Genomic DNA, 20253 nt, shown 5'->3' with positions numbered 1-20253 from the left:
ATCTATACAGTACATGCTGACAGTCAGACTGACAGACCGTTATATTAAAAAAAACAACCTGCGAAAGCCCAAAGCGTACCAAAAACTGTTCCAGACATTTTCAAACCACAAGTTTCAGACAGCTTATCTGGCTTTGTGGTCGGAAATTTCAAAGTGCATTCTGAGATTTTTTAGTTTCATAAAGCTGGCATCAAAGTATTTGGAGGGAAGTATTGTGATAAGGTGGGTGCATGACACTTTAATGCTATAAATGGGTTAGATAAAGTTAAAAATGTTGCCACCAGATCTGGAAACACTTATGCTAAAAGGTCCTAATACATTTTCTTTATTCAGGAGATAGCAAAGAAACATAATACACTCCTCTAGGAGAGCTTACCTTGCAGCATTTAATTTAAGTGTATTCATTTGTACATAAAGCCTGAGGTACATAAAGGCTACCGCTCAGACATGAAAGGGGATCTTCTTTCATCAAAGCTACTTATTGTTTATTCTCTGGAAGAAAAAAAAAAGCAATCTGAACCAAGTACACATCTAATAAATAATTGTGAAGTGGCCTGTGCCGGGGCTATATCCCAATAATATGAAGGCAATTTGTCGTAGAGGGATTCAAGTCAACGCAAGGCCAGAGGAAATCAATACAATGGCTGAGCATAATGATAGAGCTCCTAAAAACTCTAACATTACAGCGCTGTCTCTTCTGACCGTGTGAGAGCCTGACACATGAAATGAAAAACTCCATTTGTATTCTGCACAGTAACATTGGGATACAGTGAAGACGATGATTTTTCCTCTTACCTTTTCCAAATCAATGTGGATTGTACCCATGATTAATGTCATTTCTGCTCAGGACAAACTTATTTTAGTTCCGCACCCAAAAATGACAAATTGCTGGTTTTTCTTTTTTGGAGTACAAGTGTGTGTAAGAGTGTGTTATATGCATGGTTTCATCTGGGTTATGTATCCAGGGCAGCTCTGACCGATGTTCTCTTGTAAACCAGAGAGTTGGTGCAATTTATCCCCTCTGTATGATTCCCACAACCGCTATCGTTCAGTGAGCCGATCTGGCAGCAGGGGGAACTTTGCAGTGTTAAGACAGATGTTTTGAACTAGATTATAGACACACGCACACGCACACACACACATGCACATGCGCACGCACATGCACACACACACACGCACATGCACACACACACGCACACACACACATTACACACGAGCGTATATGTTAATGATTACTGGGATTTTGCCAGTAGGGGCTTAATGTTGTTTTGGTTAAAGAAGCTTATAGCTGATGATTTGTAAGCACTAATCTTTACATTTGACCTTTTTTTATATAGCAAATGATCATATACAGTTCACTCTTTTGAGAGAGAGTGTTTAAGTGTGTTCATTGTTGAGGCAATATTATGATGCATTATACCAAATATCAATAGTTATTCCAATACTGGCTACCAATACTAGTATCTGATACTAGTACTGATACTGGTGTCCAATAACAGGGCTAATAGTAGTATCCCAATGTTTAGGATGAATTATACTGTATTGTCAAGTTAAAATAGTAGCTTATCAAACCAAATCAGATAAAGTTGTTGTAATACAGACATCAGTACCAATACTGGTGTGCGATACCAGTACTGGTATTTGTATCCAGTATCAGCAGTGATAATAGTATCCAATGTTTCAGGATGCATTGTACTGTAATTTAGAGTTAAACAAATTCAAGTTCAAGAAAATATACAGTGGTTGTGCTACAGATATCAGTACCGATACCAGTATCTGATACCAGTATAGATGCTAGTATATACATTTCTTGGATGCTTTGTGCTGTACTATGAAAGATGTATCGTACTGGACTGTCAAATTACATGATTAGTTACTTTAATGAAATCATATAGAGTTGTTCAATACCGATATTAGTACCGGTACCATTATATCAAATCTTCACCAGTAGTGGGAATGACCTCCAACACTAACATAAGCATTTTCAGGTATCAATGATGACGCCTTTCAATTTGCCAATCCAAACATTATAATACTGTATGGGACTAAAAGCCGGTTGTTGCTTGGACTTTTGTTGAACATATCAGAGCAAAGGATCATGGGATTGTTAACTGTGATGTCAAAAAGTGTACATTATAATTATTGCAGAGATATTTGTTAGAGATGCTGGATAGTCGTGTATGTTTATGGCTTTTTTAGTGTGTTATACTTAAAGTCCGTAGAAACGGTAAGCTGCTTACCAAGTCAAGATCTCTGACTCTGAGCATTATTCCACCCACCAATCTGCCATCCTATGTTTGCCCTACAAAAACAACTTACAAGTTACAAACTAACAACAACAATGCAGTGTCATATTTTCAAAGTTAGCAACTTTCGACAATGAATGTTCTCCACCAATAATGGGTACTTTTTAGTCCCTCTGGTATCAAAGATTTCATAGCAGTAGGTCAATACTCAAGTTTAAGCATCAGTATTGGTAAGGAATAAATGTTGTCGTAATATACCTAAAGTCAATAATGTGCAAAGAGAACATGAGGCAATGAAATTTTTTAAAGTGCATATTCAGGTGTTTTTTTAATCAATACAACCAAAATAAGATAAAAAGAGAAATAGAAGAACTGTCCAGGATTGCTATAAGTGTTGTGTATTGAGAGGATGGAATACAATCATTCTTAGAATAGTTACTTGTGTTTATATATTTATATATACATGTGGATGTATGCATTTTCACCTGTGTCCTAATGTGTCCACACACTCCTGAATCTCTCACTGTGAAACCTGGTGTGCCTCATGTCACCTGATGAAGTGTGCTTGTATGGCAGTTTACACCCTCCTCCCTGGAGCAATGTTATCCACACATGCAGCTAGCAATTGAAGGGAGGAGGGGGAAAGCTGCTGGGCCAAGGGGGGAGGAGAAGATGGAGTACAGCTCCTCCCTTTCTGTCTCGGAGTGACAAGGCTTCTCCCCCACACCTTCACATTCGTCTAATGAGGTGATAAAGTGAATGAATGAGGCATGAAAGGAGACATGCTGCTGAGGCCAGTGTGTTCCCAAGATGCCACTCCCCGCTCCGCAACCTTTTGCTTCTCTGTATTTTGCAGTTAAGGACAGTAGGAGAAAATGCTCACAGGAGGATGAGGCAATTTCTGCAATGTGTCTGCAACATATTTATCAGTCCTGGGTGGCATGAATGCAGCCTGCCTGCATATGTTATACGCTTGTTACAATTGGTCTGAGGAGCTGTGGGGAGCATCGTTGGGGAGAACAGATTTGTAAAATCTTTATCTCAATCTTTCCCTCATGAAGGTAGTTGACTCACATGCTAAATGGTAGTGTGTCATCTAGAAGAAGTATTATTCACCCATCATATCTGAGTACATTTCTTCTAGAACGGACTTGGTGAATTATGCTAAAGAAACAAAAGAACCCCTTTTCATTTCCACTGTTCAGCCGTGTAAATGTTTCAGATTTGGCCAATTCTTTGTCCTGCAAAGAAACGTACTGAAAGCCTTTTTTCCTCCAAGAGCATGTGCAATCACTCTTTGAGAGATACCGGCGCAGTATGCCAGGCAGATTTATTAGGTGAAATTTCTCTCCGACGGGTTAGTTAAGGAAACATGCAGAGCCATAATGAGTTCTCACAAAAGGAGAAAACAGAGGAAACCCTGAATGTTTGAAAACTTGGGATATTTTTCTGATTAGCTTCACAATACTGTGGGTCATTGCTAAGTTTCAACAGCCTATCTTGCTGAGACAGATGGGATTCAAAGTGAAGTATTTATAATGTTTTAACATAGCAGATTTTTGAACAGGCTGTATCTTTAATTAGCACTGATAGATTGTGATAGGCTCAGTGTGAAAGTATTTTGGGAAAAGAGGAATTGTGAAACAGTCTGATGATCACTTGTTTAGGCATAGAAAATCAGATGTAGCCCAAGGCTGAGCCGCACAAAAAGCCAAGGGATATTAAATGACTAATATAGTTACCTGAGTCGTGCTCTGCTAGATGTGATTCAGAAAGTGACGTCATTTCAATCTCATTTGTTAGCTTCATTCAAAAACGTGAATTCTGAAACAATATCTTTATGGCTGGAGGGTAAGTTAAGGTCTCATACTCGGACAGCCTCTGCAGATTAGTGTACTTTCTGGAAATAATGACTTTCTGCTAACAATCTAATCTGTCAGTCCAAACAGTGGGAAAAGCTCTGTGTTTCACGTCCCAGTGAACAGATTGGCAGATTGTCTGTAGCCGAGACAGGCAGCAGATCACATCCTTGTGTTTCCGCCGGGGAGCTGCAGCGGAGCTCAGGCGTATTAAACCAAATCCTCATATTAAGGCAAACTACCCGGGAATCTGCAGACCCAAGACAATCTCTAACACAAAAATCAGGCTTATTTTGTCTTATACTACTAGTTCCCCTCAGAGTTGCATATTTATGACAAAATAATCTACAGTATATGCACAACATCTGCTCAAACAGCAAGTAAATAACACCCACGGAACCTAAACTTAAAGATTAGGCTCAGAAGTGCAAGTGCTGAGGGCTCAGTGTAGGACAGCAGGAGAGTTAGATTGGTATTCCTGCTTGAGGTGCATCCCAGAAGGCCGGCCCTCATAAATAATATGATAATGCTGTATTTCCAGTGCTGCTGAGGTTAGCTGTATGGCAGAGGAGGAACAAAGCACAGTGCTATGAGACTGACCCGAGGTGAGTGGCAGCCTGCCGGTGCATCCTGGGGTGATTGCGTCTGCCACTGCCGGTCGGAAGCCGAGCTGAGGAGAGGAGGAGTGTTGACAAGTTTAATCAAACTGTGTCAAGCTTGACAAGCGCAAGATTGGGACTGTACAAGAAAAACATGTCTGACAGGGGGTTGTGTTTATGCAGAAAGCACAGCTCTGTAAGTACAGATCATTTATCCAGGGGTTTAGGATCCTCTTGTTTAAGCAAGAGGGAGATCTAAAGCTGCACCTGTCTCGACCCAATCTTTCAAAACAAACACAGCTCCTTCCCAGACAGGGTGGAAACATCGAATTTAACACTGCCACAAGGCGCATGCATGAGAAAAATACAGGTTCAGTTTCCTCCTGCAGCTGCAGCATTAAAAGGTGACTGCTCCCTGAAATGAACACACACAGGCTGTAGAGGAGGGTGGAACTGCTCTGCCCAGTGTTTCTGCAGAGAACAGCCACAGCAGCACATTGTGACATGGCTCTATTTATACAGAACAGATAGCTTCTGTAATGGCATTTTATCTCTTTGGGTTGGCTGTAAGGATGATATGGATGTTAACAGTGTATATACAGTTATTATTCCAAAGACAGTTTCTTATCTCTCCGTGTTTCTGCACACGTCCTTGCTCTTCTCCTCTCTTCATATGTCACGGATTGTATTATTTTCAGCTCAAGTGTTTGCATTCCCTGTCACTATAAAAGATCTTTTTCCCAACATATCAACTCACCTCCACCACTTAAATGTAAGTAATATTTGTCAGCCGAGGTGGAATATGTAATTTGATGCAGTGCAGAGTGTTTCTAAGTGTAATGGTTCCAAACTTCACAGTGATGAGTATTTGGAGACACCTTTTCACTTGCTGCATAATATCTTATATTATAGCTCCAGTGTGACTGCTGCCGTGCACTCCGACAGGAATATTTTCTCCAACACAACAAACCAACACATTTTTATGATAGCTGAGACAGCATTATCTGCTTCACCCCATGATCACTCAAAACTACTTTCAGGTCTTCAGAGGCTTATTTTGAAAAACACATTTCAAAGCTGGAGAAGGTTCAGCTCCACATAAACGTATCAATATCCATCTTTTTTTCATGGGTATTGATGTGTTTGTGTTTACTGTCCCTAAAGAGCTTTTACTAAATCCTTCCACCAAAACAAGCTGCCTCTCGAGATGATTTACCACAGTTTCACTGCTGTATAATATTTTACAATGAGTCACATTTTAGACTATGTGTCTGGCTTATGTGACAGTTAGTCAGAATCAGAATCAGAATCAGCTTTATTCGCCAAGTATGCTTGAACACACAAGGAATTTGACTTTAGTAAGCTGTGCTCTCTTTGTACAAGGCATAGGAATAAGAATAAGAACTACAATAAAAAATAAAATAAAAAATATAATAACAATAACCTTAGCTATAAATACAAAGAAACAACAAATAGGCTTGACTAATATGTACAGGCTAAAATAATATGATAAAGTGCAGTGGTGAGTAGCAGAGGTAGTTTTACATTATAAAATAGTAGTTAAATAATACAAAAAATAGAAATATGGAATTCTGCTTGGAGAATTGTTGCATTGTGTATTTACATGTATATTTACAGAGAGTATTTATCCAACAGGTATGACACTGTTATGGTTAAGTGTTCATCAGAGTGACAGCCTGGGGGAAGAAACTGTTCTTATGTCGGGTTGTTTTGGCGCCCAGTGATCTGTAGCGCCTGCCGGAGGGGAGGAGTTTGAAGAATTTGTGTCCAGGGTGTGAGGGGTCAGCGCTAGTTTGGATTATTTGGACATAACTCTTACATGATTTGTTTCAAGTGCGTTATAAAAGCTTATAACATTTTACTTTGTCAATACTTGATTCTGGTTGGCTGTGGAGGCAATTCATGTCTGAGAATTTAATGACTATTAATTATTTCAAGCCCCTATTTTCAATTCATACAACTCGTTCAAATGCTAAAATATTTCTAAGTTGTTGAAACAGGAATTTAAAGGCATATTTCACTTTTTTTGAAGTGGGATTTTTTTAGTGCCCGCTGCCAATCAGCTCTGCCCCTTTAATGAGAAACTCCAGGCAGAAACCGCACGCAAGCTAGTGTCCACAAATAGTGCAAAAACAAACAGGCTTTCTGGTGGCAAAGTGAAGTGCTGAAAAATCCCAAAGTAGAGCGTACACCTAAACCAAACAAGTGTGTGGGTCAGAGTCCTTTAAAATTGGCTTAATTACGTGGCAGAATTGACCCCTTCTGCTGAAAAATGTAGCCTAGCTCGTGTGCTGTTTCTCCTTGCAGTTTCTCATTGAATGCGCCGAGCTGACTGACATCCCTTGTGGCTAAGGTAAGATAAGATAAGATAAACCTGATAATAACAAGTGTACCAATGACAAAACAAATACCAATAATAAAATAAATACCAATAAGATACCAGTGTGGCAGTAAAAAGCAATATCATATTAACATTAGTGTAACATGAGTATGTGAACCCTCATTCTCATACAAGAGCATTATGTTAGTGCAGATTGTTTGTTGAATAGAGTGGTGCAAGTAGGCTAGTAAACTTACTAGTGACATAAAACTCGTACAACCCCACTTCAGAAAACTGAAATAACCCTTTAAATTCCGACTATCTGACTAGACAGGCCAGGGGTCTCATTTATAAAAGAGTGCGTAGAATCCCTACTAAAAGAGTACGTACTCCGAAAACCCGGAAATGGTGTGCGCCAAAAATTATTCTGATTTATAAAACCGTTCGCACGCAAACTTTACGCAATGTTCCGTTTATAAATCACAAACCACCTGGAGATATGCGCACGTAGTTCAAGCCTCGTATTCCGCCCTTTTCACGCCCACATTCAACCATATACGGTCAATGCAAAGCACGTTATGAATGAAGATGCATACAAATGAGCCGGAAGATCATAGGTTCTCGTTGTGAATCACGGCAACAACTGAGAGGAAGACGGAGAGAATAAAGTTTCTGACACACAAATCGTGATCCTCGTGAATGAAGCTGAGGTCAGAGAGCACGCATTGTTTCTTACAGCAGGAGGGACACAAAAGAAATACAAATAAAAATAAAAATGTCAAGTGACTCCACGTCGCTGCAGCGTGTATCCGTCAGCAGTGCCAGAGCATCCATCATTCATCATTACGCACGGGTCTCAATGCAGTGTTTCATGTTTACAGGACACAAACTTTTATTTCACATTACAGAGAGCTCACGTCCTTCAGAGATCTCCTCTCTCTGATATTATCTGACAGAAGTTTGATCCGTGAATATAAGTTTTAATGCGTTGGTTTAATCCCGTGCAGCTTGGCCTGCGCTTTGACTTATTATGATATGTAAGATAATAACTGTGAGAACCGGTCATGGCTTTACTCCACACTTTTCTCATTAACACAGTAAACACATGCAGGTGATGAAGATGTGATCAGTGTGTGAGGCAGCCGTCACTGTGTCTCTGCGCTCCGTGTGCGTCGTACAGCAGTCTTTATTTAAAGTATAACTACACTCAAAGACTCTGCACAGCATTAGACTCATTGAAAACATGACTGTCACTTTGCTCGGCAGCTTATTTACGTCTTCTGATGTTACTTTGGTTTTACCTCCCGACGAACACGTTAGGATACGGCCCGTGTGTTTCCTCTACCCTTGGAGAAACTGGAGAAATGTGACGGTGAGACAAAGCTGATTAAATATTTGATGAACTTTAAGTCACGCTTTTATCTTTTAATGACAGCTTATTGGAAACGACTCACCACAGACACACATTCAAATAGAATGTGTAGATTTTAGTGATGATGGTGACGCGGGTCTGTTAATGTTGTTATCCAATGAATGAAATGTGTAAAAGGCATCAAAATATAATCTGACTTCAGTTCCCCCTCTCACCAACTGCGTCGCCAATTTCCCCCTGCCTCTAAAATGTACGTACTCCTGGGTCAGAGTTTGTTTACCGGTAGTCACATTTTCACGTCAAGTTTGTTTTTTATAAATCACAAACTTGGCGTGAAAACTGGCGTACGCCAATTTCAGGCCCCGTTTTGTGCGTAAGCAACCTTTATAAATGAGACCCCAGGTCATGTAACGCTCAGAAAACACTCAAATTGAGCACAATTCATTAAACACAACTAAACAAAGGATCACAGAGTCCACAGAGTAAAAGATTTCATATTGGTTTAACACCCACATGCCTGTGCTGATCATGCATTGCCCAGATCAAGTGGTTAAGTGCCAGTTTATGTAGATGCAGCCTACACACAACTTTATTTCCATTTTATTCTCTAAGTTACAAAATGCCAAACCACGGCAAGATACAATATGATATCAGTTACCTGTGCTAGTTTACATCTGGGTACTAGAGCATTACAGCATTATGGTAGCAGCCATCAACCAAACATAAACAGTTTTTCTATCCGGCAATTCTGTTGTCAACTAGCGAGGGTAACATGGTTTAATCATTCAGTCGACTAAAAATACACATACTGTTAACTTATATCTACTTTGTAAAAGCTGTAATTAGTGTTTTAACTTTAAATTCTGCTAGCATAGGGATAGCTCCCTAGCCCATAGCTGAGACAATGCATTCCAATGATGCTAGAGTGATGACAAATATCTCACTTTGCTAATTTTCAGCTAAGACTTGTTCTGTTCCATCTCCTGAGCTAACAAACTAGTTTCCCATTAAATTAGAGTCTAATGGGGTGATAATAGCTTTTGCAGGTGTTGGTCAAACCCGCAGGCATCATGAGGAGAATAGAGATACTGCCTGTAAAAAACTTCATATTTTGATTGCAAAATGCATTAAAATTCAAAGTAATGGTGCCAATTTGTTTCATTACAAAATATCATGGTGTGAACAGGATAATGTCCGTCGAAGTGTCCTTAATCAGGAATTTATGGACTCCATGGAGGAACTGCTCATCACTGTGAGTCTGCCTCCATAAAGCCCATAAAGACTTGATAATGGAAACAGTGTTAGGCATTGTCACTTGTGTGATATCTTTTATTAATTTGTTTTGTAAATCATCATTAAAGTCATGTAAAAGGGAGCGTAATGCTTTGTAAAAAAATATTGGTGCTTTGACACTAGTTGTCCTTTAATTCATTATGTCAGATGGATATGTCTTTATGGAGAAAACTTTGGATCATTTGAATCAGCAATGATAATTCACGGCTTGGTCCCGGCCAAACCTGCAGCACAGGATACTGCAGCATCACAGTGAAACCATCAGCTTGTACCTCGATGGAAAAACCTGCAGTGTCTTTTTCTATAATAAATATCCTAGTGATCTAAAAGCTTTTGTCGTCTGCCACAAACACTCGTTGGGGAGCCGAGCGAGTGCTGGAGCCCGAGTGTGTCAGAGTTGATTTCTGCCTGCAGAGAGGGCAACACTCAAACCGCTCGATTGACAAAGTCTGCCTGGAGGCTCCATTTTGAGACCTCTCTAAAAGAGGAGGCCTTCAGCTCACAGTGAGGACACAGTGGAGTATTTTACCTTTGCAGTGGGTAAAATACCATGAAATTCACGTCTGAGTTTATATTGATCTGCTACAAAAGTCATTCTTTTCTCGCCCTTGGAGACAGAAACAAAGAAATCTGTTTCCTCCATTTTCCCTCCCACACAGTCTTATATACTGCGCATATGTAACTGTTAAAAGTACATTAAGTACGATTTTCCCGTCCCACAGCAGAAAATGAGTATAATAAACAGCATATCTGTAGGGGTTTAATAGTGTGGTGATTCATCACAGTCACTCAGCAGTATGCTTCTTAAAACTTACACGGTGACCTTTTGTTCTTTTTCATCTCTAAAAGCAGGCTGAGCTGCAACGGAACAAATGTTATATTATCATGTTTTTTTCTTGTTTCATATGAAATTATGTCCTGCTTACAAAATTCTATGTTGAAGATTTGACATAATCATTGTTTATTAATGATCAGGATGACCTTTACATAAACAGATGAGATGAGATGAGGAGGGGGCCTCTTCAAAACTGCAGTAATTTGGCATACCAGCCCAAACACAGTGCAAACACCAATACCAAAAACACAACTTTAACAACCAGAGGCTGGTTAAAGTTTGACTGCACATGGTGTGTCTCAACTTGTTCCAATATGAAGTCAAAGGCTCTACCACGCATCTTTCATCAAAATTGTTGATGAAGATGGCCTGTTGGTCTCTCTGTTCTCACATTCTTCTTTCCGACATCAGTATGCATTGAAGAAGAACCAAGAAACAAAATCAGCCTGCCTCTCTACTTCTAAGAGCTTCTTGCTGCTTTGCAATTCTTCCTACAACGTTCTCCTGATAACACAAACGCACTGGTCACAGGAGTCTGACATCACTCATGTCATGTTCACCAAAACACAGTGCAGCGTGGTTTGATTCTGAAGAATCTATACAGCGAGAAAACACACCTCATGGAACTTATCCACCATCATTGACTTAAAAGCACTCCTCACCTATTGAATGTGTAACCCCCGATCATAATGTTGCTCTGTTACACTTAACGGTAGTCGCCTCCAAATTGGTTCTGCAATGTTGCAATGTATGATCACACACTGGGACACCTATATCATGCTGTTGTTGTTGCTGTTTGTCAGTACAAAGGGTGTAACGATGGTGGAAACTCATTACAGGCTTGCTGTGGAATTTCTTCCCACATTTTCCCTCTGCAGTGATTGTGTGCCCCACTCTGATTAGTTTCACCTGTCTCCAGGCACACCTGGGTTTGATCATCCTTATTGTATTTAGCAAGCGGCAAACTCCGGTCTCAAACGATGAAGCCAATGCGGAAGTGATATAAACTGCAATACATCGAAAATCCGCTTGAGGCTGGCTGCAGAAACATCGGAAACCACATAGATATGAATGGGAAAAAGACGATCTTTGCAGCATTAGTAAACATGTTTACAGCCTGGTTCAAAAAACGGCTTGGCCCTACAACGCTAATCTCTCTAATGGCACACACTGTACGGGGGGTGAATTTTTTTCTAACATGACGGTTAAGAAGATATTAAGATTATGAGTTTTGCCCAAATAAGGACATGACTGACGTGACTCCCGGTCGGGAACACACAGCCATTGGCTAAGAGACTCACACTACGTCACACTCAAGCGGCAAACTCCGGTCTCAAACGATGAAGCCAATGCGGAAGTGCTATAAACTGCAATACATCGAAAATCCGCTTGAGGCTGGCTGCAGAAACACCGGAAACTACATAGATATGAATGGGAAAAAGACGATCTTTGCAGCATTAATAAACATGTTTACAGCCTGGTTCAAAAAACGGCTTGGCTCTATGAAGCTAATCTCTCTAATGGCACACACTGTACGGGGGGTGAATTTTTTTCTAACGTGACGGTTCAGAAGATATTAAGATTCCGAGTTTTGCCCAAATAAGGACATGACTGATGTGACTCCCGGTCGGGAACACACAGCCATTGGCTAAGGGGCTCACACTACGTGACACTCTGCCTGGTTGAGTTCCGCATTACCAATATGGCTGCTGCCGTCGATTTGCTTCAAAACAGCTCTCAGGAACAGATGGGTGACGTCACGGATACTACGTCCATATTTTATACAGTCTATGGTATTTAGTCTGTGTTTCCTCCCTCCTGTGTCGGTTCATGTCGTCGTGTCTTATGTTCCTTGCATTTTCCTGCATCCAGTGTTCCTTAAGGTTAACCTTCTTGTGGTCCCTCTGGTTCTCTAGCAATTATTTCCCCCTTGGTTCTCTTGTTACCTTTTGGAGTTTGTTTATGGGCATTTGAAGTAAGCTTTGTATGTTTTCCTAACCAATGTGACATATTGAGCACGACTTCACTTTAGGAAGATTTGTCTACATTTGGTGGGGGGCTGGACAAGGTCTTAGTCATGTCACCAAACTCACAATGAACTCAGTCCTCCAAAAAAGATTGAAGATTTTGGGACTTGAGGGAAGTGTGTAATTTGGCTTTCTGAAGTCTGCATTCAAGCCCTCACAGTCTTGATGATTTGACACTGGGTCAGCACCAAAACCTCACACAAAGTCAATGAGTATGGGCATTGTAATTGGGTCAGTGTCACTGAAGAGCCCATAAGTGGGCTTCCCTTTATGTTTGATCTCCTGTCCTAAATGGTTTCATGAGTCAAAACATAGTTTCAGCACCATCATTATGTCAGATTTGTGTTGCTTATTCCCATAATAATGTTTTATTGGTTAAATCATCACAAAGGAAATGTGGAGCTATCCAGTTTTCATGTACAGAAATACTGCAAACACTGCACAGAAAGCCAGAGTCAATCTAGTACTTGTAATTTTTTTCAATTTCATTTTTACTTGGCCACACGCTTAGGCATAAAACCAACCATGCACATACAACATACGCAAGAAAAAGAGAACATAATCCATGCTTGAATTATAATTCAAGCAAAACACATGAAGCAAACCCATAATGTAGTATAAAGGAGACAAGGAGTCACAGGTAACTAAGTGTCCTTTTAACCGCTGTACTGTAAAATGCAGTCACTTACAAAGTAGTGATTGTGTTCCTTTGAGGATTTCATGCAGCTCTGGAGCATGACAGGGCTATGATGTGCTGCATTGTGACAGCATTGGCCACATTGCCAGGTGCTCTTCTCTCAATCCAGGTCGGTGCCAATGCAGGACACAGTGGAAGCACCGGGGCGAGAACTCTTAAATGTCCATCAGTATGCTTGGCTCTCCTCTGAGACACGTTGAAAAGCCTTGTAGAAGCAGACAACAAGCGAGATGAAGTGTGTTATCGCTGAAAAAGAACACAGCTCAGTGTGTGAATGACAAGGCTCAGAGAGGCAGGAGGACATTGCTTTGCCATGCTGACATTCCCTCCATGGTAGGTAGCTTATTGACAAAGATATGGCAAAACCTGCGGTGCGGCAAACACACACTCACAACAGTGGGCATCAAAGCTCTTGTCAAGCCACTTTAACCTCCACCTCTACGTGTGTGACCTGTAACCCTCACCTTTGTTTTTTCCCCTCCCAGAGTTTCCAAGCATCCTGTGCCGAGCCAGGTAGTTCTAATCCGCCTCTGTGTTGGATGAGCTGTGGGTGTGACACGGCAGATGGAAGGAGCAGTGGGAGACTCTGCGAATCTTTGAGTCCTACGGCGAGTCCCCTGGGCTGCGAGTGGAAAGTGACCGCGGTAATTAATCCATTTCTACCCACTTTTTCATCCTCTAAATATTGAGCCTCGCGGGAAGAGTTCTCACTGAAGGACACAAGTACACCGAAATTCATTTCAGCCTTTTGGGCAGTGTTTAAGGACTGATAAATGGAAAAGAAAATGTCACAGTCTTTGACAGTGATGAGGCAGAAAAAGTCCTACCAGGTGCAGTGCTGACTCATGCAGTCATGTTGACCTTGATTTACGTCACCACCAGTGAAAATGTTAAGTGTAATGTGAGTAATAACAGCTAAGTTAGTTCATTTTAGAAAGGCCACAGAGTAAACTGTTACTATGGTCACAGCTGAAACTGAAAGTTTTACTTCAGGCTTTTTTTATACCTTTATTGAGAGAAATGGGAGAGTGGAAAGAGGAGGAAAGTGTGAGAGTTTGGGTAATGACGTGCAGCAAAGGGGCCACAGGTTGTGGACAAACCTGGGGCTCCTGCTTATGGGACTAAAACCTCTGTACACGAGGTGCCTGATTCAAGTGCTAAGCCAAACTGGCGCTCCAGGTAGGGTTTTCAGTAAAATAAATACAAATTATTTTTAAAATCAGCACAGTCTTTTCTTTATATATATATATTTGGACAGCTAAAGAAAGACAGGCAATGTGGGGAGTAGAGAGTGGAGGGAAGACATGCAGCAAATGGTCAATGCCGGCAGTCGAACCAGCGACCTCTGTGACAAGGACTATAGCCTCTGTATATGGGGCACGCTTAGACCTCAGGGCCACTGGCGCCCCAGCGTAGTAATTTTTAGATTAATACTTAATGGGAAAGTATTGATTTATTGATCAATTAAGGCAGGTTGTAAGTGTTGAGGAACTCCTTCAGGGTGAACAGGACCCTCCTCTTTACATCGTGCTCCTGTTCACCTTGTCTCGGTTTCCAATCTGATATCCCAAACTGCTCACTACACATCATCCCTTTCATATGAAACCATTCTAACTCAAGGTTTGTGTTCCCATGGGAGAAAGGAGAGTTTGTCCCACAGCTCTCTCTTCCACCTATAATGAAGAGTACTTCAGTCTGTTGTGAGTGTGCCTTAAGATGGAGTGGGTGCGAGTAGGGTCAAGTCTGAGAGGGCCCTCTTATGATTCAGCTGTTTAAGTTATTTGTTTGTGTTGAACCTTTGTTTCATTTTAATGAACCCCTTGTCTTGGTCTTTCAAACCTGTTTCCACAACAGACAGTAATGCTCTAGTAAAAGAAGCTGAGAGGATCCCTAACATTTAAATTCACTGCTCAGTTTTATGTAGATATTCCTCATGAATCAATCAAGTTCCACTGTCAAGCATAAAATATTCCAAGAGACTGGAAAGGATAATCTTCTTAGAGAATACATTTGAATATTGGATGTATTGGATGTTTGATGGATGTAGTCTTATTCATCAGTCCTCAACCAGGCTTCAACTTTTTGTTGCATTAACTATCATGTGATAGAAATGTGCAAATCAAGTTTGCTGCACAACCATCATCATCTTTTTTTGTACCCACGAGCACTTCTGCAACCCGTCACAGAGAAACCCAAAAATTGGTCGAAATAATCACATTTTTCTCCCCCTCCTGGCAATTCCCTCCTTATGAAATCTGTTCAGATCTCAGAGGTTGCACAGAAATTTCCATGTTGCATCATAATGAAAACATTGGATCAAAGGAAGGAACTCTTTAGAATCTGTCTCCATAGATCAGCAGTGAACCAGTGAGTATTAATTCTCAGAGAACAATGGGGGTGGTGTGCTGCACAAGTGTGTACAAGACACAGAATTAAGCTTGCAGGCTGCCAGGTGCACGGCAAAATAACTCCCAAACTTAGCCAGAGACGTGGGAAATCTTCAGCAGCATTTAAGTAAAAATCAAATGTGATGCATCGCTTAGCTATGATTAGTTTTTTCAAACTTGAGGGGGAAGTGTTTGTTGTTCAACAGAGGTCAACAGTGCAAAGGTTAAGACAGTAAATATGAAACACTAAAGGGACTGACTGTGAGTAATTTACCTCACGTGTGACTGCTATTTATGGAATTTCTCCTCTGATTTAGGATTTGCTCTTTTATTGCCTCATAAAGATGTTGACCTAAACCCAAGTCCCTATTCTTTCAAGGATGCATCCGACGGTGTCCCTCTGAGATTAGAGGTGAGCTCCTGTTAACCCCCCCCCCACACACACACACACACACATTTTATGAGTGTATTTCTATCAAGTGCCTTTAGACTGTGAAATAAAATCTTTGAAGGACACAGTGGGCTGACAACAGAAAACAAAATGTCTCAAATAATAACTGAAGCATTAAAAAAAATCTGTTTCATATTGTTTACCTATCTACCAACTGTTCCATCTTTCTATATTTTACTTTTGACATTTTCATCACGTAGAAATGTATGCAGAAATATGTACGCTTTTTAAATTGATGCAATTCTTCGTCTATTTTAGATCAAGATGTTTTTGATACATTTATTTTCAGATTTCTATGTTCTATATTTGTTATTTTTGTATTAATTAATTAATTAATTTTTCAAGGATCAAGATACCTTCACTATCCCTGAGAGGCAACTTTTTTTTTACAGCCAACAGCATCACACAACCAACAATAGACAAAATGAACTAGAAAAACATGGACCTTGGAAAACAGACCAAAAATTAAAGAAAAAGCAAATGGACATAAGTAGATAAATAAATATCACAGTTCACTTTTCAAAAGGCTAATGGCAGTGAAGACAAATGAGTTCTTCAGTCTGTGCCCCCTGTATAGTGGCATGGTTTATCTGCAGCCTGATGGGAGCAGCATAAACCCCTCATAGCCGTTGGTTTTGTTTATCCAGGAATCACCGAGCCTTTTGCTGTGTTCTAAGTTTGATCATATTGGTCAAACTAGTACCTGTGATTTTGCAGCACATGTAGAAGACACCCTTTACTGTTTTAATTACCAGGTTGTGTTGAATACTTGATGCTGATTTGTCAAAGCCCCATATCCTAAATAGTCAAAGTGACACCAGGGACAACCTCACCACACACATCATAACAAATCAATCTATGTGAAGGAGTCCGACACATTTCACCACTGCCTGCTGACATGGTGGCAAGAATGTTAGCTTTCAGGCTGGCCTTGAGAGTCTGAAAATAATGACAGTTTCTGGGCACACATGTGAGAGCAGCCTGAGGGGCTGCTGGCCCCAACCATCACTGATAGGGAAAAGTGGAGCAAGATCCTGACCTGCAATCCAGGGAACAGCAGCAGTGCTGGTGAGAGTTGATGATCACTGTAAAGTAACCTAGACCTTAAGCGGCAGTGATAATAGCAACAAAATTAAAAGTTGTGACATTGGCCCCATTTATGTTTAAAGGTGTGCCAACTGCAAAGTCCCCTTCTCCTTGTCTAGTGTTTGAAAATGTGAATTATAAAAATAAATCAGGCTAATGTTTTAACTTTTTTAATCAATTAAATCATCTTTAAACCAATATTTTGTGTCAACTTGGTCATGTGTTTAGTTGGTGGTCAGGTAATAAGCGTAATAGTGTATAGTGAGTGGGTGGTGAATCTACAATGTATGTAAGCATATGTACACCCTATTCTGTACACTACTCTGCCACAAACACATGGTTTCTGTATAATAAAAACTCAAAACATTCTAGTTTAGTATGCAGGAGCGTAATGAAATAATGTATAAAACGAAAATTAAGTATGAAAATATATTATCAGCAGGTTCACGGTGTCAAAGCAGGTCGACCTCACCAACCTGACTCCATCCAGCCAAGTCCTCCACAGTCTCTGAATAATCTGTGTTCACTTCAAACTAAAACAGCAACAACAATAAAAAAAACCAAAGAACCAACTTTTACTGCATTTTGAATGCATCATACACTTTCTTCAGTTTTCAGTGCTAAATTTAACCACAGATTTATAAACTGGAGGCATACAAGGTGCAATGCTCAAGTTTCACAGTGAGTGTGTTATCTTCACTGCTCCAGGATATATACTGCATCCAAGGAATAAACACATACTTTAGGAAGCGTGAGATAGCGGGAAATGAGAATGCACTCTGTATAAAAAAAGTAAAAGTGGTTACAATAAGACGCCTAAGGGGAAAAACAACCCCTTCCCTTAAATCCATGAATATCTTCTGTTTCACCCCAAATAAAAGATTAAGCATCCAAGTTTGAAGTGAGGTAGTGCAGCTTATAGATCATTAAGAGCTGAGAGTTCTTACAGCCTCAATATCATTGTTATCATGACTAAAAAACAACAGCTGTGTACTGTCAAAGATTCACATCTGACACATTTTTGATAAAGATCAACACTGTCAATGGTTAGATGACGATATCCAAGCACATGTCCATAAAGCTTCTTTGATGACAGATAGAAATCTACGAGGCGAAAACATCAAACTGGGTCTGTCATCATTTACAAACCACAGCTTGAGCCGAGGACTCAGCGCCAAGTAATCTCTGTCAGGGAACAGTGTGATCAACAGTATTATAAACCCTGTGAAGATCTATAAATAGGCAGAAATAATTACCACTATAGTCAGTGAATGTCAGTCCACCCGCCTCCTGATAGCCAGGCTTTATCATACTCTGTACTTTCAGCTGTGACATAATGTAAAACATTGTTTCTCAACATACAAAGGCAACAATACAGTTGTGTTTCGCATGCTTTGGTCCTATCTCACAGTGTTTTCTCTTTTATTGTGTTGTTTTCCTGTGGGAATTGAGAAGGTTTTTGAAGTGGATGGTGTTTGAAATGAGGCTGAAAATGTTTGCAAAAATATGTCTAAAAGCAACCAAAATTCTGTTATGATGAATGAGTGAATTGCCTTCAAAAGGACAGATGCTTAATCGCAGAAAAATTTGAGGAAAGTTGTGAGTAAATACTGGGCTAAGATTTGAGTGTATAATTCTTTAAATGCTGCTACCCTTCTGTTAACTTGTCCAACACATAATATGCAAACTACTGACTCAAGGTTGCTGATTCTTATGGACTTCTAAATCTCTGGACACAATAAGCAGTTTTGATAAATCACAATCAAATCGTGCTCTTTCCTTGACACCATTAGGGATACAAAGATCATTGGAGTTCATGTATTGATCCAATCCTGCGCTAATTTACTCTGCTATATACACCACTAAATTAATAACAGAAAAATGCATTGGAGTACTCCATGAAACACACATTTACAGCTCCAGAAAGAGACTGCTCCAAGTTCTTCCTTAAATCATTATCTCTACATGCATGGAAGCAATTATAGTCCAATATAGGAACGCCTCAATCTACTTAATGAGATCATGATTTGGTGATCATCTGAAAAAAACTAATGAATTAAGTCAAGCTGCTTGAATTTTTGTATCTTGTGGCATAACATCACCTGACAGCAAAGGGAAAGATTGGTGGAGAACATGCCAACACACATGAATTAGCTCTAATTAAAAATCAAGGCTGTTTCCAAGAGCAGATTAATGCACAGGCTGGCCTAGGCTGTAGCCTAGGGGGCCCATGTGTGCACGGGCCCCTGGATTGGCTAGACTTTATATAATTTGAAGAAAATTCTATTGAGCCCTTTTGGTCCACAAAAAGCATGATTTTTAATTAAGCACCTGATTTGGTATAATGGGCCCGACTTATCCAATCAGCAGCTGCCCTCGTATGGCTTGGTTAATATGTGGCTTTCAAATGGAGTTGTACCATTTAGTCAAACAGGAAAGGCTTGGCGTTCCAGTGGTAACCAAATGGGAGCACTGCTAGTCTACAATGGCAACATTGATGCCATGATATTCCTTCACGTTAGCCACAATGTGCAAGAGACCTAGCACACTATTAAATTTGAAGTTAACGGTTTCCGGTAGAACCTGAGTACAGTGGACCCATGACTAACTGATTCCACCACTGACTGTTAAATATAAGTTTCTGAACTCTTCCTAAGTTGAAACGTGTGGTCTAAAAAATACTGCATATATTTTTTTATCTCCACTAGTTGTCATTTTCTGCAAATGAAAAGAGCTAAATGGAAATTGTATTAGGAAGTTAGGAGACATGTTGAGAACAATAAAACAAAAATGTTTCCAGTAGTCATAGGTTTGGGTTTGAGTAAAACTGTGACGGAGCGGCACTGTCACTGACTGCAGGCAGTGCGCGCAGGGACACACTGACACACATGCCGACATACGCATACAAACACACACATACATGCACACACATACACACACCAAACTTTCCCTCCCCGTCAGTTTCCCCTTTCTTACCAACTCCAGTATTCCGCTGTCCCTCTCCGTTACATAGCGTCGCCAGGGAGCACACCTGAAGGCCTATTGTTTTATCACACATAC

At 40.3% G+C, this 20253-nt stretch overlaps 1 protein-coding gene across 1 annotated transcript in view; it reads right to left on the bottom strand.

Moving 5' to 3' along the window:
• Nucleotides 1–20253, bottom strand: part of negr1 (neuronal growth regulator 1) — a 240512-nt gene that overhangs the window by 207498 nt on the left and 12761 nt on the right. The window contains exon 2 of the mRNA XM_034706749.1: nucleotides 4706–4775. Within this exon, the coding sequence (XP_034562640.1) occupies nucleotides 4706–4734 (29 nt within the window). The 5' untranslated portion in view covers nucleotides 4735–4775. The remainder of the gene's footprint in view (nucleotides 1–4705; nucleotides 4776–20253) is intronic.

This window comes from Notolabrus celidotus, chromosome 2, assembly GCF_009762535.1.
Source record: "Notolabrus celidotus isolate fNotCel1 chromosome 2, fNotCel1.pri, whole genome shotgun sequence".
NCBI lineage: Eukaryota > Metazoa > Chordata > Actinopteri > Labriformes > Labridae > Notolabrus > Notolabrus celidotus.
Note: the sequence above shows the minus strand (reverse complement) of the source record. Positions and strands in the feature narration are given on the sequence as shown.